Raw genomic sequence first — 26,470 nt, 5'->3', positions numbered from 1 at the left:
AAAGTAAAAGTGATATATAAAGAAAAATAAAATCCTAGTCTTATAGATGACATTCATCTCAATTTGATGATAACATGTGAGGGTGAAATTCTATAGCAGGGTTTCTCACCCTCAGTATAGTGACATTTTGGGCTGGGTAATTCTTTGCTGTTAGGACTGTCGTGTGCATTGTAGGTTGTTTAGGCGCATCCCTAGCCTCCATTTGTACCAACCAAAAGTATCTTCTGATATTTTCACATGTCCTGTGAGGGGCAAAGTCATACTCTCCCCACCCTTATTCTCAACCCCCTGTTGAGAACCACTATCCTTGAGTTTTACTCTTATCTTTAAAGCAATGAATAAAAAAAATCTTCAGAAAAAATGAAGGGGAAAATTATTCAAAATCTTGCTATGACTTAAGTAGTTAATTTTCACATAAATTATAGTTTTAAAAATATGAAGATTAATTTATGGTAATAAATATAGTTAGACATTTTAAGAAGCAAAACATTTGGCAGCTAGGAAAGAAAGCTCAAATCTAAAACTTAAAACCACAAGTTCATGAACCTTGAAATGTCACATTCTCTCAGTCAGGTGAATACTGTGTTTAGACTGATATATATGATTTCTTATGAAGCCCGTATTTAAAGGAATGTGCTGTATCATCTAAAAATGGCTCAATATCTAAACAACAGTAGTATACCATCCATTTGCGGTAGTCTTAAAACTGCTAATTATGGGTATATTTAAAGTACTTAATTACTTCTTATTGCCACATGATTTTCAATGTATTTTGTATTAGTACTATTTCTCTTCATTGTCAACTTCTTGATCATACTCAAGATAAGTTATTTCATATCACATTTATATTTTAATACTAGAAAACTAATGTTTCACTGTAATTATTTCTGCTAAACGTCTGAAAAAAATTTTGCCTTTAATCAAACTAATATCTTTTACAAAAGATAAGAACAATTGAGATAAATTTCCAACTTCTCCACTTGCTTCATTCCATGGTACAAGCATCAGCTATGCGCTGGGGGTTGACTTGCTCCAGTTTCAACTCTAAAATTCATATATATGCTATTTCTACAAATACGAGTGATGTTTATGTCATTCTGCCCTTCTTCAGGATTATATCTAGTCTCAATATTGACACTCCTTGATTTTGTGACCTTGGACAACTTGATCTCATGTTGCTTCAGTTTCTTCATTGATGAAAAAAGTGGGATAATATGATCTTTAAATTCCTGTCGATCTTATAAATTCTGAGAGTATTTGAGGAGCATACATACAGGTGGATGCTGTCTATTCTCCAAAAGCTCTTTGAAAGAAAGAATATTATCTAATGTGCTAATACACATTTTTAAATTTAAAAATTAGAGGAAAAATAAAAGTACATATAAATTTTCAAATACACATAAAGTAATGTGTAAGTTAAACTAGTCAAAATGCTTGTAAAATTATCTGCACTGTATTAAATCATTATGTCAAATGCAACAAAAACAGCTCATGGGTACAATATTTTTCACTATTACAACACTTGATGAAGATAATGATAATAATGGCCAAACTACTCTGATTCCCTCAGCTGTGAAATAATAAAAAGTTTCTCTTGAATAAGAAAGAAATACAAAATAAAAAAGGCCTATACATGCACCAGCCTCTCAGTGGTATTCATTAGGCTATCTTAGAATTCTAGGGAAAACAGGGAGTCCAGCACCTGAAGAGCTCCTGGAGGAAGAAGGCAGTGATGGAGTCTCTTTATAAGGATCCATGGTCACAGAGAAGGTAGTATAGTTATACGTTACACATGGAAGAGAGCATCATTTAGAGGTCAAACATGGAAGGAGAATGAATATGAAAGAACCTACTACAAAGAGACGATATTTCATTCAGAGCTGAGTAAATGTTCTATTCTTAAACACTTAGAAGAGAAGGAGGAAGTCAGGAGGAAGAGGAGAAAAGTGGGAGAAGAGAAGAAATAACACTGTTAACATGGATTGTGATTTCTTACTTGGACTAAAGTTATACAAGGGATGAAGCCAATCACTTGCATGTGACTCACTGCTAGTAAATTAATGACAATGAGGTAGGTTCGCTAAGCCAAACTTTACTTCTTCTGTTGATTCTGGAAGTAGGAGTCACTATACTGTCCAGACTGACCTAATGATCCACATATTAAGATGAGTCAACATAAGAAAAATATCCTCATAAAAAGACTGAGACACTTAAATTGAACTTCTCCAAAACCAGTGGCACCCAAGTGAGAGTCAAAAGTAAACAGGTGCCACTACTGTGAACCAGCAGATACTTGAGCCTCACCTGCCATCATCAGATAGCAGAGAACTTTCACCAAGCACACTCCTGGTGTGGGCTTTATCCTCAAGGACACAGACTCAGGGAAATCTCTCAGAAACCTATACCAATCCTTAACTGCAGGAACCTAAACACTCATTCTACACTCATATTGAAAATGAGAAAGGCACATTCAAAAAGTAAAAGTTCAATATGATGTGCATGACACTCGTAATCACAAATGGCTACAGTCATCAAATGAGGAAATCAAGTCAAATTTAATTTAATAATTTTTCTATCTGCTAAAACTAGAAGGTAGGATCTCTCTTATTTGTTAACTCAATGATCATACAAAATACAATTTTTGTATTTTGCAATATATTATTTTATTTACAATATATTATTATTTATAATTTTTAAAGGTTGGCAAAATTTTATTTGTGAATGCCAAAGTAGTCTGCTCATATAAGAATAAAACATAATTGGCAAAATAGTTTATTTTGGTGATTAACAGTAGGTATTCATTCCTGTTATATTATCTTCTAAAGTAAAATAAAATCGAAACTAGAAATATTACTAACAGGCTTGCTTTTAATATTCTGGTTTATAGGATAATCTTAAATTTAAGAAATTGATAAGCAATATATTTGAAAAGAAACTCTAATATCCCGATTCATAAGTGACTTTAATTAAAAACGTTCTCATTTTTTCCATTGTTTATATAGTTAAAAGCTTTATGCCATTACAATTTTATGAACTGATTAGCCTTTAAAAGAAACTTAGCAACTAAATATTTTCCTTAGAGAAATTTAATATTTCTAGATACTAAATACAGACTTTATTCCCTAAATAGAGAATATGTAAATCTGTATTTCCAACAGAAAGGTGTCACCATAGGCAGGCATATTTGTGGCAAACAGAACACTGTATTTATGCACATATAGATACAGAGATATGTAAATGAAACTATTAGATAAAGAATTTCAAATTTGAAGAAACCATATGAAAGGAAAAGTTTTTCAGATACATGTCAGTTTGTGCAATTTATTCATAAAAAAAAATCCTCTTTAAAAAAAGAATGGTACTTTTTTTATTTTAAAAAGTTGAGTGCTTATAAATAAAAGCACCTTGTCAGTATCTGTAAACATCATTATATAACACATAACAGTTATTCACAGAACATATAATGATACATATATTTTCATGCCTTTATGGATGTACAATTCTAGAATTTTAACTTTTATTCATATTAAGTGTAGTAAATATTACTAAAGTGCCTCCATTTTATAAAAAGCAAATCTAAAGCATGAGTGTATCAATCATCCTGTCTTAATTAAAAGAATGATTGGATGACTAACCCAGGAAAACAGAGTCCAAGTTCCTAGATCAATGGCTTTATTTCCTAGATCAATAATTTCCACCTGTCAGTTCTGTGCCAACCACATGTGATCCCAATTATCTTTAGTGGTATTATAAACTTCTCTTAGTGAAACAAAATAAGTACTTTAAAAATAAAACCACAAAATGGAGGTGGTTCCATAGTGTAGTGGGTAGCATGTCTGCTTTACATGCAGAAGGTCCTGGGTCCATGCCCCAGTGGAGCCACGGTCCATGGTCTATGGCCATGCCACCCTGAACAAGCCCGATGTCTGATCTTGGAAGCTAAGCAGGGTCGGGCCTGGTTAGTACTTGGATGGGAGACCACCTAGGAAGACCAGGTGCTGTAGGCATAAATAATAATAACAAATAATTAAAAAATAAATAAAATCACAAAGGATTGGAATGGAGAAAAAACATATAATAGTCAGACACGTAATGAAAAAATGTCAAATTAGGAGCAAGAATTGCTGGGATGAACTACGCTATAGATCTTTAGTCAGTGACTAACTTATTTGGTTCCACACCTCAGTACTTCAGAAAGCACAACAAAACACCAACCGACAAAAATGCTTCAGGAACTCTGCTTATGGATGGGTTAACTACTGACATTATTTGACTTTAATATTTATTGACAATCATTCTATATGACTATCTTGCTAGCTTAAGAAAAGCCATGTTAAGTCCAGTTGAAAATTTCTTGATTTTGAGGAGCTAACTATTCTAAAGCCAAAGCTGGAAAATTTTTTCTTAAAGGGCCAAACAGTAAACATGTTAGGCTTTATAGGCCACAAGTCTCTAATGTGAAACAGCCATAGACAATCTGTAAACAAATGGCTATGGCTGTGCTGCAATAAAACTTTATTTATAAAATTAGGCTGGTTGGCTAGATTTGGCCCATGAGCTACACTTTGCCAAATTCTGTTCTAAAATATGTTTATATTAGAAAATACTTCTTCCATACTTTTTAAAGTCAGAAATTCTCATGAAATGTTATTCATGCAGTCAAAAGGGGCTTTGTCAATTATTTTTCATTAGAGAAAAAGTACATGTCCCCAAAAAGCTGTATCAGTTAAGGCTCTATTAGGCATTTGTGATTTCATATTTTAGACTTAATTGAGGTTTACCACTGCATTGTCTAAAAAAATGATGTTTGCTTCCTATGATAGCATGGCAAGGGACTGATGCTCAACCTACTTAAGAAAATAAAGTACTATAGCAATATGGGTATGCAAACTAAGATTATTAATTAAAAATAAATTTTATCTTTTTATTAAAGCATATCAAACTGAATCAAAATGGTTTCTCTTCAATTACTATATGCATGAAATCGATAAAACATTTATTTTAAACTAGCCTATAAATTCCTATAGTTCTTTAATTCAGACTGCTTAGCTTTCAAGTCCAGGCACTGACACATGAAATATTCGTTCATTCATTCATTCATTCATTCATTCATATTTATTGAATGCTTATAAGAATACAGGTATTGTGTTAGATGCTGAAGATTTAAGAGTTCAATACAGTCTAACCATTAAAGAATTCTCAATCTGGCAAAGAATCTCCTCAGAAAATAATTGTGATGAAACCACAATATTAATGTCAGGTTAATCTAATATTAAAATTAATTTTCAAGTTTCAAGAAATGTTATAAGTATCAGATTTCCTACCAAATAAGTATTATATCATTTCCACATATACCTCTATAATTTTTCATTATTTAGTTATATAAATGAAATTAAAAAATGAGATATCATTGATTTCCAGATAGATAATAAAACAAGTGGTATATGCTACAATGTCAAATATTTTTAAAAAACATTTAACAAAAGCCCTAGAAACAGAAGATTATGTATAAAATAACCCTATTTGTACATTGACAATAAAGATACTTGGAACATTTCTGAAGGAATGTTAACGGTGGGCCTAAGGACAGGGCTGGGAGCCAATAAAAGGAAGAAAACTTTTACTTTTCTCCTTATACCATCCTCTAGTATTTACTTTTCTTTTAAATAAAAGAGAAGTATTAATTTTAAAACAAATTTTTAAAAGAGATTAACATCAACAAAGACAAAAATAATTCTCATTATCAGATATGTAAACAGAGGGTATATTCAAATTTCTTTTCATTCTACAACTAAGAATGCTTTTCTCTATCCAAACTTGATATGAAATTTACTGAACAGATTTTTTAAATATCCTGCATACCAAATGCTGTAGGCAAGGATAGCAAAGCTCTTCCTTTTCCATTTTCCTCTATTAAGGGCACTCAGAACCACAAAGTTAATTAAAGAAATGATTCTGGCTGCTTATTAACTATTTTCCTTTTGTGCAACAGATTATGACAGGATGGACTCTCATGCTTTAACAGCACATCATGGGAATTTTTTAACTACACAATTGTAAAATAAAAATGTACTAACACTATGGAACCAAAGAATAAAATAACTGAAATAAAGTATATATTAGAGGCAATCAACAGTAGATTAGATGAAGCAGAGGTTCTAATCAGCAATTTGGAAGATGAGGTAGCAGAAAACACCCTATCAGAATAGCAAAAAGAAAAAAGAATCCAAAAAAATGAGAATAGTTTTAAGGGGCTGCTGGGACAACATCAAGCATATCAACATTCACATCATAGAGGTGCCAGAAGGAGAAGAGAGGGAGCAAGGAATTGAGAACTTGTTTGGAAAAATGATGATGAAAAACTTCCCTAATCTGGTGAAGAAAATAGACACACAAGCCCAGGAAGAACAGAGAGTCCCAAACAATATAAACCCAAAGAGGCCCACACCAAGACACATTATAATTAAAATGCCAAAGGTTAAAAACAAAGAGAGAATCTTAAAAGCAGCAAGAGAAAAGCAGTTACTGACAAGGGAGCTCCCATGAGACTGTCAGCTGATTTCTCAACAGAAACTTTTCAGGCCAGAAGAGACTGGCATGAAATATTCAGTGATGAACACCAAGGACCTATACCGATATTACTCTACCCAGCAAAGCTATCATTTAAAATTGAAGAAGAAATAAAGAGCTTCCCAAAGAGGAAGAAGAAAAAAAAGAAAGATTAAATATATAAATAATAAAATGGCAATAACTACCTATGAATCAACAATTACTTTCAATGTAAATGGATTCAATGCTCCAATCAAAGACAGGGTAGCTGAATGAATAAGAAAACAACACCCTCACCTATGGTGTCTACAAGAGACTTACTTCAGATGGAAAGACAAATACAGACTGAAATTAAAGGGATGGAAAAAGATATTTCATGAAAATGAAAATGAGAAAAAAAGCCTGGGGTAGCAATACTTATACCAGACAAAATAGACTTCTAAAAAAAGGCTTTAACAAGAGACAAAGAAGAACCCAGTAATCCCACTTGTAGTTATTTTATCCAAAAAAACCCAAAACAGTACTTTAAAGGGACATGTGCACCCATATGTTCAATGCAGCATTTTTTATAAGAGCCAAGATATAGCGGCAACCTGGGTGTACATCAATGGATGAATAGATAAAGAAGATGTGGTATACATATACAATGGAATATTACTGAGCCATAAAAAAAAGAATGAGATCTTGTCATATGTAACAACATGGACCTAGAGGATATCGTGCTGAGTGAAGTCAGACAGAGAAAGATAAATGCCATATGATTTCACTTATATGTGGAATTTAAAAAAAAAAAAAGAACAAACAAAACAGATACAGACTCACAGATACAGAGAACATTTTGATGGTTCCCAGATGGGAGTGGGGCTGAGGGGATGGATGAAAAAGGCAAAGGGATTAAGAAGTACAGATTGGTAGTTACAAAATAGTCTTGAGGATATAAAGTATAGCATAAGGAATAAAGTCAATAATATTGTAACAACTATGTATGGTGTCAGATGGGTACTAGATTTATCAGGGAGATCACTTTGTAACTTATAGAAATGTCTAATCACTAGGTTGTACATTCGAAACTAATATAATATTATGTCAACTGTAATTGAAACATTAAAAAATTATTTTAAAAATGTACTGACACTAAAGATACCTTTATAAATCTGTCACTTTAATCTTTCTTCATAACTTGGTTTATTTATGTGGCTATATAGTCACATAAAATTTCACTGAAAAAAGATATAAGCATTACTATTTGTTGGGCATGAAAAACCTTATAACACTGGACTTCTCATTTATTCTCAAGATAAAAGGCTAAGTGATAGTGAAATTTAACAAAAATTCTTAGATTGAACAGGTAATTTTTAAATTGTAAAGAGTGTAGATTTTTCATGCTTCGGTAAATAATGAAAGAAATACACATTTTCTTATTTAAAACAGAATATTTGGAACAGGAGACCTAATATGTTGCTAACAGTCTCAAGGACAACTATGAAAAGGGAACAAGACAATGCAAACAAATGTGATTTTTTGAAAACTGATAATGATTCTAAATATAAGAACTGATTTCAAATTTATTTTAAAATATACTCTAGAAGCATAGCAATTTCTGTATGCCTGTTAAAGTGGAATGTAAAGAAAAACTACTGAATATTCAACTGATTCAAGATTAAAAAAAAAAACACAGATTCTACAAGTTGAGTCTATACGAATAAGATTGGCTTCTGGAGATAATCATTAGTTTATTGCTTATTCCTTTGTATTCATTGGGAAGCTTCCTAATACTTAGGTTGAAAACATGCTTGATAAGACCTACCAATAAAAATGATAACATTGTAACAATGTTCAGTTTTTCAAGCTGGGAAAAAAACCTAGTAAATTTATTAAGTAATTAAGGCTGGATTTACATGTCTTCATTCACCACTTCTGACGTCCATAAAAGAAAAAATGTGAAAATTTCCCCAGAATATATATAGAACTTTTTGTTGTCATTGTTAAAGTCTGAAATTCTCTTTTCCATTAATATATTTACTAACCTCTCCTCGGACTCTCATGATTGAAGAGAATGCCATTCACTGCAAAGAGATTATATGCCTCACGGAAGTTCACCACAATCCAGTAGGCATAGAGTTTTGCTGCTCCTGTTGGGACAATTTTTAAAAAGCAAGTAAAAGACAGTGTCTTAGTATTTAAAAACAGTGATTTTCATTCATCTTAAACAAGTAACAACTTACACAAACTACAATTTGTAATGTATCAAAATAGAAAAAAAAGACTTAAAAGCCAAAGACAAAATAAAGGCTTCTTTGCCAGTTAATAATGTGCACAAGGAAATATTTAAGAATTTCTTACTTTTGTAATATCCATGGTTCTTTGTTTTACAATCCAACTGACTTCAATTATAGTGTGTGCCATGTATCAAGTGGACCTTCTTAGGTCTTATTTGTTTTTCTTAGTATTAAGAAATTAAAAAGTGAAAAAATATGGGATCTCACTATTCTAGCTGCTTCAAAACTTTATCACTTAAGTCTTTCATGAATACTTTTTTACAAATATGTAAGATGTAATAGACCTTATTTTTTTTAAAGGTTTGAACTCAGGGAGGCTTTCATCGGGGAGATAAAAAACATGAAACCTTATCACTTCAGCACAGTCCCACAACATTTCAGAAAAAAAAATCATGTTTAGTTTAATTTTCCCTTCAAAGTGATCTGCATGAAAGGGCTGAATGAGCATGGACTGGTGAGGTGAGGTGGTAATTCCACCCTGGAGGCAATGGCAGCAAATACTTGTAGTTAGCAATGTATAAAGGTATGCTTCTCAACAAGTCTAGTCACTTTAGTTTATCTTAATGTTAATCTCACACCCAAATGACTTCAGCCATGAGACATGAACAGAATTAAAGCAGGAACACACAAACGCCCCATACACACAAAGAAAGTGGCACATGTTGTTCTCACCGTATGGCGACCGAGGATAAAAGGGAGTGGTCTCCTTCTGGGGTATTTCTTGCACTTTCCCATAAAGTTCACTTGTGGAGGCTTGGTAGAACTTCACAGAGTTGATAAGGCCACAGGTCTTAACTGCATCCAGAAGCCGTAAAGTGCCAACCCCATCAACATCTGCAGTATATTCAGCCAGGTCAAAAGAAATCTGGAAAGAGCAGGAAAGGAAGTGCTATATTAAGGGTAACAGCAACAAAGATGTTGACTGGAGAAAACAAAGACTTTTTACAATTTCACACACTTAGAAAAGTTATGTTTGTGAATAGCAGACTAAGAATGTGGATATCATCTATTTCTAACACCAAATGGCTAGAAAATACCTTAAGAAATTAAGAATACGAGGTAAAATGAAGAACTGTATAACCAGACATATCACCTCCTACTTCTAAGCTGAATACCGGGGTGTTCCTTAAAAATAAAGACTGAACCAGTCTCTTAGGGGTGAGGGCCTAGGAAATGCACATTATTAATGAGTCCCAGTTAATTTTTATGCACACAGAAGATTGAGACTATGTACTTTAGAACACAGTCAGTTTTAAAAAGAATTGTTTCATATTCTATTTTAAATTAAGATACAAGAATGATTTTTAGTATATTACATATGTATAATCTTTTCATTATGAGACTCTGAACACAGCAAGAAACTAATGTAAATTGAATTGAATGATTTCTAAGAGGATGCTAAGAAATAATTCAATATTTTACAGTTTTTTAACATATTCTTTAAAAATGTGACTGATATGCTTTTTTCCTAAATTATTTATAAGCACAATAAACAAATTTACCTAATATTCAAACCTCTTAAAATAACAAGGCTAAAAATGTCACTGGTTTACTTAATGTCCAAATATAGCTGGACAAAATGCAGACATGCTTCTCTGCTGCCTGGTGAATGACCTCAATGTTCACCTGGAAAAAAAACCCCTCTAGGGTGACTGAGGTTACTGGCTTCATTACAGCTCAGTCCTGCGTGTCCCCTGAGCAAAAGTTGTAGCCTTGTCTATATACAGGGTATTAACGTAACTTAGGCGATTGCTAACCAGATTCCTAACTCAGACACTAAACTCATGTCATCTAGGCCTGTCAGTAAAGCTCACATGGCAGCCTTGAGATAAAATAGAAAAAAAGTATCTCACAATCTTTCCAAGGCAAGAAAGCACGATTGGCACTATTTTATTCTTTTTAAATAACAATTTATTGGGTAAAATTTACATAGCATAAAATTCGCCCTTTTAAAGTTTATGACTCAGTAGTTTTTAGTATATTCACAGCATTATGCAATCATTACCACCATCTAATCCAGAACCTGTCATCATCCCTACAATAAACTCTGTACCCATTAGCAATCACTTCCCATCTTCCCCTTCCGCCCCTCTGCCCACCGCACCCCCACCCTGCCCCACAATAGTCACTACTTTCTGTCTCTAAACATTTACTTATCCTGGACATTTATTATAAATGGAATCATATACCATGTTACCATGTGTCCTTTTCTGACCGGCTTCTTTCACATATCACATTTTCATTCTCTTGGATATGTACCTAGGAGCAGGGTCATTTGGTAACACTACGTTTGACATTTTGAGGAACTGCCTTACTGTTTTCCAATGTGGCTGCACCATTTCACATGCTCAACAACAGTTAATGAGGACTCCAATTGCTCCACATCTTACCCAGCATTTGCTGTAGTCTGTCTTTTTGATTACAGATATCATACTAGGTATGGTTTTGTGTTATTTTTTCAATTGAGACATAATTAACACATAACATTATATTAGTTTCGGATGTACAACATAAATGTAACATATTATGACTTGATAATATATTGTAATCTAGTTAACAGCAATCACCAAGCATAGTTATTTTTTTTCTCGTGATGAGAATTTTTAAGATCTACTCTTAGTAACTTTCAAATATACAAGTATTATTTGAAATTTATTATTATTATTACCTACAGTCACCATGCAGTACATAACATTCCCATGACTTATTTTATAACTGGAAGTTTGTATCTTTTGACCATTTTCACCCATTTTGCCCACTGCTCACCACCAACTACCCTGCCTCTGGCAACCACCAAAATGTTCTATCTATGAGTTCACTTCTTTTCATTTTTTAGATTCCACATGTAAGTGAAATCTTATAGTATGTCTTTCTCTGTCTAACTTATTTCACTTATCATAATATTCTCAAGGTCTATCCCTGTTGTCTCAAATGGCAGGATTTTATCTTTTTCCATTGATGGATACTTATGTTGTTTCTATACCCTGGCTATTGTAAATAATACTGCAATGAACATAAGGGTGCAGATATTTGAGTTAGGGTTTTTGTTTCCTTTGGATAAATCCCTAGAAGTGAAATTGCTGAATCATTTGTTAGTCTATTTTTAATTTTTTGATGAACCTCTATAATTGTTTTCCATAGTGGCTACACCAATAGTACACAAAGGTTCTCATTTCTCTACATCCTCATCAACACTTACAATCTCTTGTCTAGTTCATAACAGCCTTTTTAACAGGTGTGTCGTGATATCTCATGTGGTTTTGATTTACATTTCCATGATGATTAGTGATATGGAGCAACTTTTCAAGACATGTTGGCCATCTGTATGTCTCCTTTGGAAAAATGTCTATTGAGTTCTTCAGACCATTTTAAGTTGGATTTTTTTTTCTATTGAGTTGTATGAGTTCTTTGTTTATTTTGGATATTAGCCCTTTATCAGATATATGATCTGCAGTTATTTCTCCCATTCAGCAGAATGCCGTTTAATTTTGTTGATGTTTTCCTTTGCTGTGCAGAAGCTTTTTAGTTCGATGTAGAAACACTTGTTTATTTTTGCTTCTGGTGTCAAATCCAAAAAATCATCGCCAAGACCTATATCAAAAGCTTATTGCCTATGTTTTCTTTTAGGACTTCTATGGATTCAGGTTTTATGCTCAAGTCTTTAATCCATTTAGAGTTAGTTTTTGTGTATGGTGTAAGATAATGGTCTAGTTTCATTCTTTTGCCTGAGGCTATACAATTTTCCAACACCATTTACTGAAGACTATCCTTTCTCCCTTGTATATTCTTGAATCCTGTGTCTAAATTAATTGACTATCTATGTGTGGGTTTATTTCTGAGTTTTCTATTCTGTTCCATTGATCTATGTGTCTGTTTTTATGCCAATACCATACTGTTTTGATTACTACAACTTTGTAATATAATTTGAAATTAGGGAAGTGTCATGCCTCCAGCTTTGTTCTTCCTTCTCAAGATTGCTTTGGCTATTAAAAGTCTTAAGTGGATCCAGACAAATTTCTCATTGTGGTTTTGATTTGCATTTCCCTGATGACTAATGATGTTGAGCATATTTTCATGTGCTTACTAGCCATTTGTATATCTTATTTAGAATGATGTCTATTCAGATTCTTGACTCATTTTTAAGTTGGGTTATTTATCTTTTCATTATTGTTGTAAAAATTCTTTACATCTTCTGAATAAAAATCTCTTATCAGATATATGACTTGCAATTTTCTATCATTTTGACGGTTGTCTTTTCACTTTCTTTTTAATTCTTTCTATATTGAGATATAGCTGACATAACATTGTGTAAGTTTAAGGTATACAAACACTTTTCACTTTCTTTGTGTCCTATAAAGCACAAAGTCCAATTCATCCAATTTTTCTTCTGTCATTTGTGCTTTTGGTGTCATAACTTAGAATGCTCTGCTTAACCCGAGTATATAGTTTTATTCCTATGTTTTATTCTAAGAGTTTTATAGTTTTATTTATTATATTTAGGTCTTCAATCCAGTTAGTTTTTAGTTATTTTTTATATATGGTATAGGTCAGAGGTCTGAATTTATCATTTGCATATGGATATTAAGTTGTACTAATAACACCATTTATTGAAAAGGCTATTCTTTCCCCATTGAATGGTCTTAGTACTGAGCCATTGTGTTTTCAGGAAAAGCTGTGGCCCCATGTTGAGGGTACAGTGCACTGAGCAGGCCTCAGTAGATGGAGGTGTCAGGGTTCTAGGACCACTTGGGGGTATCCTTTGAGCAAACCACTTGACCACTCTCTCTGGCTATAGTTTTCTCATAGTGCCACAATTATACATTTATATGACACTTTACAATTTTAAAATGCTTTTATTGGAGCTTTCCAACAATTCTAGGAGAAACAGAAACCAGGTCCTGAGGTTCCGAGAGATTGCTTGTCACTTTAAAGTCATACTAAAAGCCGGAAGCAACAAAGCTGGGAATGAAAGCAGGTCTCCACTCCTGAAATGCTGCTCACAACAAAAGCAGGGCTCAGCCTTTCTGAGACCCAGACTCTGTAAGGATCTCATGAAAGTCTCAGACATTCTGACAAGAAACATATATATGCATGAGAGTGCATACAAGTGCACGCATGCATGTGCGTACACATACGGTTTTGTTGAGGGATTCATAGATTACAGATGAAGAAATAGATGATATTTAAGATCCTTTTTAACCCTAAGTATCTGTCAAGCCACTATATAAATTCATATCCAATATTTTCAGTCTTTGTGATAAAATCAATCAAGTTTGAACAGTTAAGAGCATGTTGGTTTTTTTTTTCTCTCATTGGCTGTTTTTTTAAACTTATATATGCATTATCTAAACAAAATGAAAAGGTAGCATTTTTTGAGTACACAATATGGGGTAGACATCATTCTAATAAGGAGTGTGTGTGTGTGTATTATTGTGTGTGTGTGTGCGGCCAGTGTGTGTAATTTAATACTAAAGACAGGTAAGCACTAAAACCTTAGGCACAGAGACTGCAGCAAGTGGTGGGAGCCACATATTATAGCCATAGCAAACATTATATATATATATATATATATATAAGATATATATATATATAGATATATATATAGATATATATATCTATATATATATATATCATATAATATATAATCATGTTATATACACAATAACCAAAAAATTCTTATGTAAGCACGTGAAACACTGGAACACAGGATAAGGAAATTTTGCACAACTTAAAAGCTTTTAGTTATGCTGGGAAATCGAATTTAGATAAGTGATAGGTCCTTATTCAGAGGACTGAAAACTTGGAAAAAAACTGAGAGCATTTAGGCTGAAGAAATTATGAGACGGCAGTTGGGGAGGGGGGTGGGCGTAGGGTACTGCATGTATGTAGATTTTTAGGTAACACCACCAAGAATTAAGCATATGTTTGATATTCAAAGTGTGAGAGAAGAAGGCTGGCTGATAAATCTATTTGTTCATAAAATGTTTTAGAATATAGAATAACAAATTAACTGGCTTCCTTTAAAAAAAAAACTGTGACATACTTTGTAGCTTGATAAATGGTTACAAGGGTGATTCTGAAATACACCAAAACATCAGGGGTCTGGAAAGTTACATATAGCCCATGGGCTAAATCTGTCCCCATGCCTGTTTTTGTAATAAAGTTTTATAGGAACACTGCCGTACTCTTTCACTCATGTGTTTTCTATGATTGGTTTCACACGATAACAGCAGAGTTGAGCAGTTGTGATATAGAACTATTTTCCACAAAAACAAAACTATTTACTATTTGACCCTTTACAGAAAGGGCTTTCTGGTACCTGCACAAAAAATTATAGTAACATTTCAAAGTCAAGATTAAGTAATTTTTTAAATTTTTTATCATTTTTTCTATATTTTCTCCATACTGCAGGATGAATATGGAGTATGTTTCCAATCATGAACAGAGCTGCATTTTCAGAGGCATGGAGACTCAGTTAACAGTAGAAACTTATTTCACTTAACGAGAATAAAAAAAAAAGACTGATTATAAAAACAAAAAAACAAAAAAACAAAAAACAAAAAATGCCAAGCCTACAAAATAGCTCCCCCTACCTACTTCCTCTTCTGGAATACAGCACTCTTCAAGCTCTCTTCCCGCTTCACTGGCAGCGACTTTCTAGGCTCTTTTGCTGTCTCTCACTCCACTACTGCACTGAGACTGTATAGGACCTGTTCTCCTCATCCATTCTGCAGGCTTCTCACTGAGTCAAAGGCCTCGAATCACCACCTCTGTGCACAAGACCCCAAAGGGCCATCTCCAGTACCCTTAAGTACCCTGCCCTGAGCAGTAGCCTTAAGTTTCTTCCTGTCTAGTTGACATGCCTAATATCATCTCACATTGATTGAGCTAGTCCGAAATGGAATTATGATGCTGTCACCAAATCCTATTCTTTTGGCCCCTCCCTTCTTAGTAAATGGTACTTATTCATCTGTTACTCAAATTAAAAACCTAGAAATCATGGCTGACTTCTCTGGTCCTTCACAATTCACAGAAACCTAAGCACTTCTTATCACTCCCATCTTTAGCTGCCATCACCTTTCACTGGAACTACTGAACTAGCCTCTGACTAGTTCCATTACAGTCTTTCTCCCTCCTGGCCTCCAGGTACTTCTCCACCTCACTGCCTACCACTCTCTTACTAATGAGACCCTGCCTCTCTGGCCATTGGACTGTTGTCCTTGGACTGTTTCCAGCTCCTGCCTCGAGTCTTTACACTTGTGTGCTCTCTGTGTGCATGTGCTCTTCCTTCTTCACCAGCTCTCTCCCTCCCTCCCCATCTCTGTTCAAATGTCGCCCTCCAGAAAGGCCTTCTTTGCCTTCCTCTTTATATGAAAAAGAAACAACTCTTGTCATCTCTGTTTACCCATACCTTCGCATTGTTTCATTTCTTCTTTAATATTTCACTTTACCTGTTTATTTATTATCTTTCTACATTAAACCATAAGCTCCTTGAGGGCAGGGATTTTATCTTCATCTCTACAGTATCTGAAACATTGCTTGACAGTATTCGTTAAATGAATACAGAGGGCATGCAAACTAATGAGGAATTTAAATGTCAAATACATAAATAGCAAAATAATAATACAAAAAAGCAGTAGGAAAAAAACAGGCTATCAGACTTCTATAGAAAAGGTTGATTATTTAATAGTACTGAAATAGGTACAATTTCAAAGGAGAACACAGAAAAAACTCTATATAAATTTCAAAGATGTAGTATAACAAATATGAGAAAAGTTTAAGAGTTACATTATATAAAGATGTAGAATTCAGAGTAAAGGTAAATTATGTTAGATCATAATTAATAAAATAGATGTAAGAGGAATGGGTTATTGAACTATTCAAAGACCTTGTAGTGGTATATATTCATCTGAAGGCACTGTCAGGACAGTCTCAGAGAAAAGTTGTTTATAAAGCCTTGAAGAACCAGAGAAGAATTTAAAGTCAAAGGAAAATGGTAAAATTTAAGTTTAAATATAAAGCAAATTGCTCTTACCAACATTCAAAGATATAAATGGATATCCTTAGAATTGCTCTCATTTATATGAGTGATAAATTGTGGCCTTTCTTGAAACAAAAAGAAAATTAGGAATGGTTCTCTAAAGGGCTGTGTGGGACCCAGAAACAGGAACTGAAGGTGTGTATTGCAATTCTGCACAGTGTGTAGATCGAAATGTAAATACTAGGAGTGTTTTTATTGCATCAGATTATCATCACTGTGCTAGGCCTCATAAGATAAGGCAAATAATAATGATAATTCCACCATTCTTACAGTCCTTTTGCCTCTTCAGAATCCTTTTTAATACATGTTCATTTTATAACCACATGAAAATTGGGTAGAGATAGAGAAAGGCATTCTAACCAAGTAGAATGAGGAAAATGTATTGATGATGATACCAATTAATATGTTATTTATATTAGATCATTATAAGAGAACATGAACTGTGTCCAAGTAGTAGAGTAATATACGGTGGTAACTGGAACACCTGCATCTTTACCTACTAAAACTGATTACCAAAACGGAATACCTGAGGTCACAAATGTCACACACTATGATTCTTTACCCAGGAATCATAAAAATTGGATATTCCTTGAGAGACTGTTGACTGGAAACCATTCTGGAACTTTCCAGATGAGGTCTACCACCTCATTCATCAGACTTCTTAGTGTTCAAACTCATTTCTTACCTTGATCCTGAGTCTCTCATACTGACGCCCGAGGTCTAATTCTGTTTCTCATAATAAGAACCTTCAGGGAACAACCCTGCATCAAACCTTAGCTTAGGATTTAAATTTTGGAGTCCAGAGAAAAGCAGATGGCTCTAGTCACCAGAGGGTGTCGAGTGTGAGTAGTTTATCAGAACTAGCCCATGAATTCTCCCTTGTACTTTCTCTTAACCTACTGTACTCTTAACCTAAAAATACTAATTAAAAAAAAATGTACATTTTAAAATTCTGAAATCTACTATAAACAAAAGGTGAAAGAAAAAAAAAAAAACTACCTCCCCCACCCTCCCATACATACTAGACTGTAAGCTTCATAGGGGCAAGGGCCTTGACTATTTCTGCCCCCCACCATATTCCCTAAAATGACATACTGGTCAAAATGCACTTGAAATTTAAAAATGAAAAGCCATTTAAAGAAAAGTTCTATTTATTTATAATGAATTAAATAAAATATATTTAACTCTCCTAGAAATATTAATAGAACTATTAGATTATAAAGTATAAATGAATAGAAAAAAGTATTTGAATAAAAATTTTAGTAAAAGAATTTCAAACACAGCAGAAAAGAATTTCATAACAATCGATAAATAAGACCTAACTTCTTACAGACTTTTCAGTTGGAAAAAAACAAGAAAAACACATGCATGAAGTTAAAGATAAGCAGAATTACCTCAGAAGAAATGGAATGGCTTTGATACTGAAGCAAGATGTAGCACAGGCAGTTAGGGGCTACAATGCAAGGTCTAACTGAATAATATATATCAAACTTCTAGGAAAAGCTATTATTATAACTCTCTCAAGTCTATACTCAACTACAGAGGCTGAAGAAGATGAAACTAAAAGCTTTCACTTAAGTATCCAAGAAGAAATTGATCACATACCAAAACAAGACGTGTTAACAATTATAGGTAACTGGAATGCAAAAATAAAAATAAAGTAGAATAAATGTCATCAGAGAATTTGGACTAGAAGTCTGAAATGAGGCAGGAGATCAGCTCGTGGATTTCTGCAAAGCCAACAACTTGTCAATCACAAACAGATGCTTCAAACAACTGAACAGACAACTATATACATGGACAGCACCAGATGGCTGATATAGAAATCAAATAGACTATTTAATTGGAAGCAGGAGATGGAAAAGCTATATTCCCTCTGCCAAAACAAGACCAGGAGCTGCTTGTGGTGCGGACCACAAACTGTTAATATCAAATATTATTGTAAAGCTGAAGAAGAGCATTAAAGGGATCACAGTGTTAAAATATAATGTAAATAACATTCCTGATGGCTTTGAAATACACATAAAAAAAACAGATTCGCACTGTTAAATTGACTGAGAACCAGAGAACTGTGGACTGAAACTAGAATATTATTAAGAAAGAATGTGAAAAGACAATGTTAGTAGTACAAAGGAAAGAAAAATCAAGATCGAAGAAAGAAGAAACATTAAAAATTGTTAAAGACAGGTGAGAGGCAAAATTTAAAGGTGACAAAAGCAGAGGTAGAACCCTCAACAGTTGTTCAATGACTATCATGTAGAGTTAAAGAGAGCTATTACAACAGTCAATGCGAGGAGGTAGAAGACAACAACAACAACAAAAAACAAGAGATCTCTACCAGAAGACTCAAGAAAAAAAAAGGGAATTCAAACCTAAACTAGCAATGCTGAATGACCAACAAGGAAGCATATTATCCGACCAGGAGAAAATAAAGGGAAGGGGAACAGTATAATAAAAATCTATAGGAAAGAGCTAAAAGAATGATACTTTTGAAGAAGATTCCTATTTAAAAAAACCTGTAATTCTAGAAAGTGACATGGAAGCAGCCCTGAAAGTACTAGAAAGAAACAAATCACTGGGGTAAACAGGAGACCAGCAGAATTATTTTAAGTCACAAAGACTGAATCTGTCAAAATCTTAACATAAATATGTCAACAAATATGAAAGACAAAACAATGGTCTACAGACTGGAAACATTCAATATACATCCCAATCTTCAAGAAAAGAGATGCCAAGGAGTGCAATAACTATAGGATCATTGCTCTAACTTCCCAAACAAGTAAAGAGATGCTCAAGGTGATGCAACAAGGACTTCCACATTATATGAAGAAAGAAATACCAATGTTCAAGCTGGAATGAGAAAAGAAAGAAGCACTCAAGATCTAATTGCAAACATTCACTGGATACTGGAATACGCCAAAGTATTTCAGAAAAGGTTAGTCTATGTATTATAGACTACATGCAGAAAAGCCTTTGATGGTGTGGATCTTGAGAAGTTTTGGGTTGCTCTGAAAGAAATGGTCATATCTCAGCAATTGAATTTCCTGATGCATAACCTGTATTCTAGACAGGAAGCCACTGTCAAGACAGAATATGGAGGGCCAAAATAGTTTCTCTAGGCAAAGGTGTCAGAGAAGGGTGCGTTTTATCTCTTTATTTGTTTAATCTGTACGCAGAACATATTATATGAAAAACTAGGCTAGATTCAGAGGAAGAAGAAGGGAAAATTGGTAGAAAAAATATCAGTAACTTAAGATATACAGATGACACCATCTTACTGGCAGAAAGTAGCAATGATTTGAAATGACTTCTGATGAAAGTGAAAAAAGAAACTGCGAAAGCAGGACTTCATTTAAACATAAATAAGACAAATATCATGAATAAAGAAGAAATAAACAACTTTAACAAAGAGAAGACATTGAAATAAAGACATTTCAGTGAAGATATTAAAACATACAAACTACCAAGACTGAATCATGGTAAAATAGAAAATCTTAACAGAAAGATTACTAGCAAGGAGAGTGAATCAGTAATCAAAAACACCCCAATAAAAAGTCTAGGACCAGACAGCTCTACTGAGAATTTTATCAAACATTCAAAGAAAAATTAATACCAATCCTTCCCAAACTCTACCAAAAATTAAAAGAGGTGTATAACTCTTCCAAACACATTTTACAAGGCCAAATACAAAAGAACAGACAATGATGCCACCGCCCATCCCAAACACACACAATTACAGGCCAATATCACTGATAAACATAAATAAAAAACTCCTTGACAAAATATTAGAAAACCAATGGGGAAATCAAATCATTTCAATAATCATTAAAATGGTCATACGCCATGATCAAGTGGGATTTATTGCAGGGAGGAATGGATGGTTCAACATCTGCAAATCAGTCAGTATGATATACTACGTTAAGCAAATGAAGGCTAAATATCATATGATCATTTCAACAGATGTAGAAAAAGCATCTTACACATTCAACATTTATTTATGATAAATCGATCAATCGATTTACGATAAAAACTCTCAATAAAATATAGAGAATTAAAGTACCTCAACATAATAAAAGCCATATATATATATAAAAATAAACCCATAGCTTACATCATGCTCAATGGTGAAAAGCCAAAAGCTTTCCTCTAAGATAAGGAACAAGACAAAGGTGTCCACTCTCACCACTTTTCTTCAACATAGTGTTGAAGGTTCTAGCCAGAGCAATTAGGCTATTAAGCAATTAGAGAAAGAAAAAGGGAGAGAGAGAGAGAAGAAAAGAGACGGGGAGAAGAGGGTAGGGGAAGAGAGGGAGGAAGTGAGGGAGGAAGAAAAGGAGGCAGGAAGGGAGAGAAGGAGAGATGGAGGGAGAGAAGGATAGAGGGAGGGAGAGAAGGAGGGAGGGAGGGAGAGAGGGAGGGAGAAGACACATCCGTATTGAAAAGGAAGAAGTAAAGCTGTCACTATTTGCAGATGACATTATATTACATACAGAAAACCCTAAAAATTGCATCAAAAAACTGTTATACCAAGTAAACAAATTCAGTAAAGTTGCAGGGTACAAAATCAATACACAAAAATCTGTTGCGATTCTCTATTCTAATAACAAACAGAAAAAATTAAGAAAACAATCCCATTTACAATTAAATCAAAAAGAATAAAATATCTAGAAATAAATTTAACCAAGAAAGTGAAAGACCTGGATATTGAAAACTACAAGACATTAATAAAAGAAACTGAAGATTTTAAATAAATGGAAAAATATTCTGTGCTCATGGATTGAAAGAATTAATATTGTTAAAATGCCCATACTACCCAAAGCAATATACGGATTCAATGTCATGCTTATCAAAATTCCAAATTTTTCACATAAATAGGACAGTCCTAGAATTTATATGGAACCACATACACACCCACACACCCTAATAACCAAAGCAATCTTGAGAAAGAAGAACAAAGGAGGCATCATACTCCCCATTTTCAAATTATATTAAAAACTACAGTGATTGAAATAGTATGGTACTGGCATAAAAAGAGACACATAGATCAATGGAACAGACAAAGAGAACACAGAAATCAAGCCATGCATATATGGTGAATTAATTTATGACAGAGGAGCCAAGACTATACAGTGGGGAAATGACAGTCTCTTCAATAATGGTGTTGGAAAAACTGGATAGCCACATGCGAAAGAATGAAACTGGATCACTACCTTATACCACACACAATAATTAACTCTAAATAGATTAGACTTGAATGTAAGACTGAAACCATAAAATTCCTAGAAGAAAATATAGGCAGTACGCTCCCTGACTTTGGTCTTGATGATAATTTTTAAAGCTGCCACCAAAAGCAAAAGGAACACAAGCAAAAATAAACAAGTAGGACTGTATCAAATACAAAGCTTCTGCGCAGCAAAGGAAACCATCGACAAAATGAAAAGGCAACCTACTGAATGGGAAAAAATGATTGCAAATAATATATCTGGAAGGGGCTAAAATCCAAAATATACAAAGTACTCATACAACAAAAAAAAATCCCATTAAAAAATGGACATTTTCTGAATAGACATTTTTTCCCAAAGATATACAGATAGCAAACAGGTACATGAAAATACGCTCAACTAATTAATCATCAGGGAAATGCAAATGAAAACCACAATGAGATATCACTTCGCACTTGACAGAACGGTTATTAGCAAAAGACAAGAAATAAAAATGTTGGTGAGAATATGGAGAAAAGGAAACCTGTGCACTGTTAATGGGAATGTAAAGTGGTGCAACCACTACGAAAAATAGTAGGGAAATTCATCAAAAATTTAAAAAATATAACTACCTTATGATCTAGCAATTTCATTTCTGGATATTTATCTAAAGAAAATAAAAACACCAACTAGAAAAGCTATCTGCACCTCTATGTTCACTACAGCATTATTTACAACAGCCAAGATATAAAAACAACCTAAATGTCCACTGATGGATGAATGGATAAAGAAATCATGGTGTGTGTGTGTGGGTGTGTGTGTGGGTGTGTATGTGTTTATATCACATTTGTATGTATATACATACATACAATGGAACATTATTCAGACATAAAAAATGAACTCTTGCCATTTACAACATGGATGGACCTTGAAGGCATTATGCTAAGTGAACTAAGTCAGACAGAGAATAAAAAATACTGTTATGATCTCTCTTTTGGACTCTTCCAAAAGAAAAAAAGAAAAAAAAGAAAGAAAGAAAACCAACCAAGCTCATAGATACAGAGAACAGATAGGTGATTACAAGAGTACAAGAGGCTGGGGCTGGAAGGTGAAAGAAATGGGTGAATTTTGTTTTTTGTTTTTTAAGTTTAAATAAATTGAATAAAATTAAAAAGGACAAAAACCCCTAAATCTCTTAGAACCCATATCCATAACTTTCATAAGCTCTCATCAGCTATTTTTCATTTTGGTGGTACATAACCTAAAGGCATTATTACATCCTCAATTATTCTATAGTCTGGATCATTCAATAGGCTCCTGACCTCAATACTAAGAATCAAAACTCCATAAGTACTCTAAAGCATTAATGTGACATTGGAGTTGTATATATAAATAAAAAAGTGAATAATCAAATTAGCTTTGAGATCTATTTTATAATTTTTATGACTTTAATCTTCTGAATTATTTGATCACGCATGTACAACATGATCTAACATTCTTCAAGCTTTCTGTTAGCAGAGAGTGATAGCACAGGAGTGAACAGAGGAATTATTTAAATAAGGGACATTTAACCAAGAGCCTTAAAATACTGAACCAAAGGATTACAAATATTTGTTGACGATAATCCAGAAATGACCACAGGATTTAATATTTGCTGTCAGTTACTACTACTCAAATTATGATAATTTGGGATGTTCTCTGCACAGACAAAATAATGAAAAGGTTATAAAAGTTCAGCAGTGTATAAAAAAACTAAAATACAACAAAAATCTTATAGTCTATTTCATTACTTTTATTTACAACTACCATAATTACATTTGGAGTGGCTGCTGCTATATATAACATTAAAGTAGGAAAAAAGCACTTACCTTTGCATCTAAATAGCTAATCATTCTTTTGTTAATAGACTGTCTAAACAAAAAAATGAGATTTCACCTAAACAGTTAAATGAATCTGAGAAGCTAATGTTATTAACATGGAAAGAGTTCATTAAGACAAGAAACAGAGTTAAAGTTTCTAGGCAGGAAAAATAAGTAGTTTAGGGAGCTCTAATCCCACTGGCAATGGGTATATGCAAGCATCTGTGAGTCACAAAAGAAGAGAGACCAAAGCAACGTGTTGTGTGGGTAATCCAGGTTTCCCTTGCTATCTGAAAGTACAGCATTCTTGTGAAACCTTTCGTAAGCCTAAATGGCATAAAGCAAAGAAGTATATTACCTTAGGATACATCTTGCTAAAGGATGCATGAAAAAAATTGAGATAAAGCACAGATTCTTACAGGCACAGTTCAAAGCTCTAGTGGCTTGATGCTGAGATGCTGAGTGTATTCTGAGAAAGGAGCTTGGTGGGGCCACTCTCACTGCTCTGGGTGTGTGCTGCCTCTAACAGCTGCTGTAAAACAAATGTTGAATGCTATTCTCACTTTTCACCTTTTTTGTAAAAGTAAAAATCCTCTTCCGATTTCTTTCAGTTAGCAAAAACAGGTACTAATGCAGGTCTTTTGTAAAAGTGAAGATGACGTAATGCGAACTTTCAAGAAGTAGGAGATGCCTGTAAACTGTTTTCTGTCCTTCCTTGCCTTCACTGATACTGACCTACTTTCTCTTCCATAAATAGCACAGTGTATCCATTTTAGAAGGAATAATACAGAAAAAAATATCTAAGGCATGAGAGAAGTGTACAAAAATCTTATTTTAATAAGTAATCCTTCACAAGAAATCTAGATGTTTTGTTGAAATATTTTATTGAAAGCCCTGGAAAGAAGAACCAAGAGCTCAAAATAAATAAGAACTGTATGGCAAACTGGCAAGCAAAACAGGGGAAAAGGTGCATTTATTAAACAAATAAAATTTAAATAATGTTCAAGAAAGAACAAGATTCGTTTCAAGGACGAATCCAGATATAGAGAAGGCTGCTGGGAGATCGAGGCATTGAAGGAATGCAGAGAGGCCTAAGAGACAGCTGTAAGAATTTGCTCTTTGCTGTGGAAGACACGAGAGGTTCTGATCCTTAAACCTCTACTTGAAACAGATAAGTAGGAATGGCAGTGAATACTGAGCAGTTTAAGATCTAAGAGACAAACTAAAAGGCAGACAAATCACTAAGACTGATGAGCATTCAAGAAGTCATGAGTGCTATTGCAAAACTATATGCATTATGATGAAAATGCCACAAATTACTAATATGACTTCAATCCATGAAAAGGTAACTAACAGTCACACTGAAGGGGAGCTCAAATCACCAAGCTGTTGGATGCCATTTTCACAGTGAGAAATCTAGCAAAGTATATAGTAATGGGAAAAATCGATGCATAGTTAAAGACATGTCAAGGTAGAAGAATGAGGGTGGCTTTCTGAATCGGTATTGCCTTGTTACTTTCAAGGGATAAAAAAGCACACAGGCAAGGAGGAGTAAGGGGGAAACCTGTGGATATAATTCACCTAGATTGTCAAAGCCCTTGACAAATACTATAACAAAGTGCGTTTAACAAAGTAACCACAACAACTCCGCCGCGGGGAGAATATCCTATCTCTTAAGTGGGCTAACAGTGGGCTACCTGCTCCATCCCCAGTACGCCCACCCCACCATAACCAGGAACTTCCAGACAGAACACTAAAAGTAAGAATAAAAATATAGAAGCTAAAAGAGCAAAATATGAAATGCAGATCCTGTCAGTAACTAGTTTATGAACTGCCCTTATTTAACGTTTTGAAAATAATCTGGGAAGGAAGGTACACTATGAAAATCTCCAATGCTTCCACTGTTTTTTTTTCAGAAAAGTGGAAAGTCACATTAGGAACAGTAAGCTGCAAGATCTCATGGAGCTACCTAAAGGGCTTGAACCACAGCAAGACATTTCCAACTGGACCATTTGAAGATAGTGCATTTTAGACAGGAGGGCAAAACAGGAATGACTGGACCCACGTCTTCAGAATTCTATTTCCTGAAGATATCATGCTTTGGCTTGCCAATATAAGGCCAAGAAAATGTGAAGTGTCACTAAAATGTGTAAAGCAAACAGAGCAGAAGGCAGTGTCCCTTGGTAGAAGACAGTATTTCTTTCATCCTGGAAGGGTGAAATCCTGGTAATCATAAGAAAGTCACCTGGAACTCAAAGAATATCTAGAGCACAAGAAAAATGTTCAAGGAAAGTCACCTGGAACTCAAAGAATATCTAGAGCACAAGAAAAATGTTCAAGGAAAGAACAGCTATCACATGAAGAGAGGATTAAAAAAAATTGTCATTCTTTGGTTTGTGAACTCTAAGCCAGGAAGTGGACATAATGACTAAGGTTTTACAGAATAATAAAGGCTATGAATAGAAAGATCATAAACCAGCTCTTTAGGAGTACAGAAGACTTGAATGAGGCATACGTTTTGTTTAACTCTAATTAAGCACT

General features: G+C 33.9%; 1 protein-coding gene and 1 pseudogene across 4 annotated transcripts in view; one reads left to right on the top strand and one right to left on the bottom strand.

Annotated features, from left to right (window-relative positions):
• GMDS (GDP-mannose 4,6-dehydratase) overlaps positions 1-26,470 on the bottom strand; it is a 603,038-nt gene that overhangs the window by 328,209 nt on the left and 248,359 nt on the right. For all 4 annotated transcript variants that reach the window (XM_039869468.1, XM_039869467.1, XM_039869470.1 and 1 more), the window contains exons 5-6: positions 9,501-9,693; positions 8,577-8,681 (exon numbers count right to left, since the gene is read on the bottom strand). In XM_039869468.1, the coding sequence (XP_039725402.1) occupies positions 8,577-8,681; positions 9,501-9,693 (298 nt within the window). The remainder of the gene's footprint in view (positions 1-8,576; positions 8,682-9,500; positions 9,694-26,470) is intronic.
• On the top strand, positions 3,892-4,007 carry LOC120607772 (uncharacterized; annotated as a pseudogene).

This window comes from Pteropus medius, unplaced genomic scaffold (assembly GCF_902729225.1).
Source record: "Pteropus medius unplaced genomic scaffold, Ma_sr-lr_union100, whole genome shotgun sequence".
Classification (NCBI taxonomy): Eukaryota; Metazoa; Chordata; class Mammalia; order Chiroptera; family Pteropodidae; genus Pteropus; species Pteropus medius.
The sequence above is the reverse complement of the archived record's forward strand: the minus strand, read 5'-3'. Positions and strand labels throughout refer to the sequence as shown.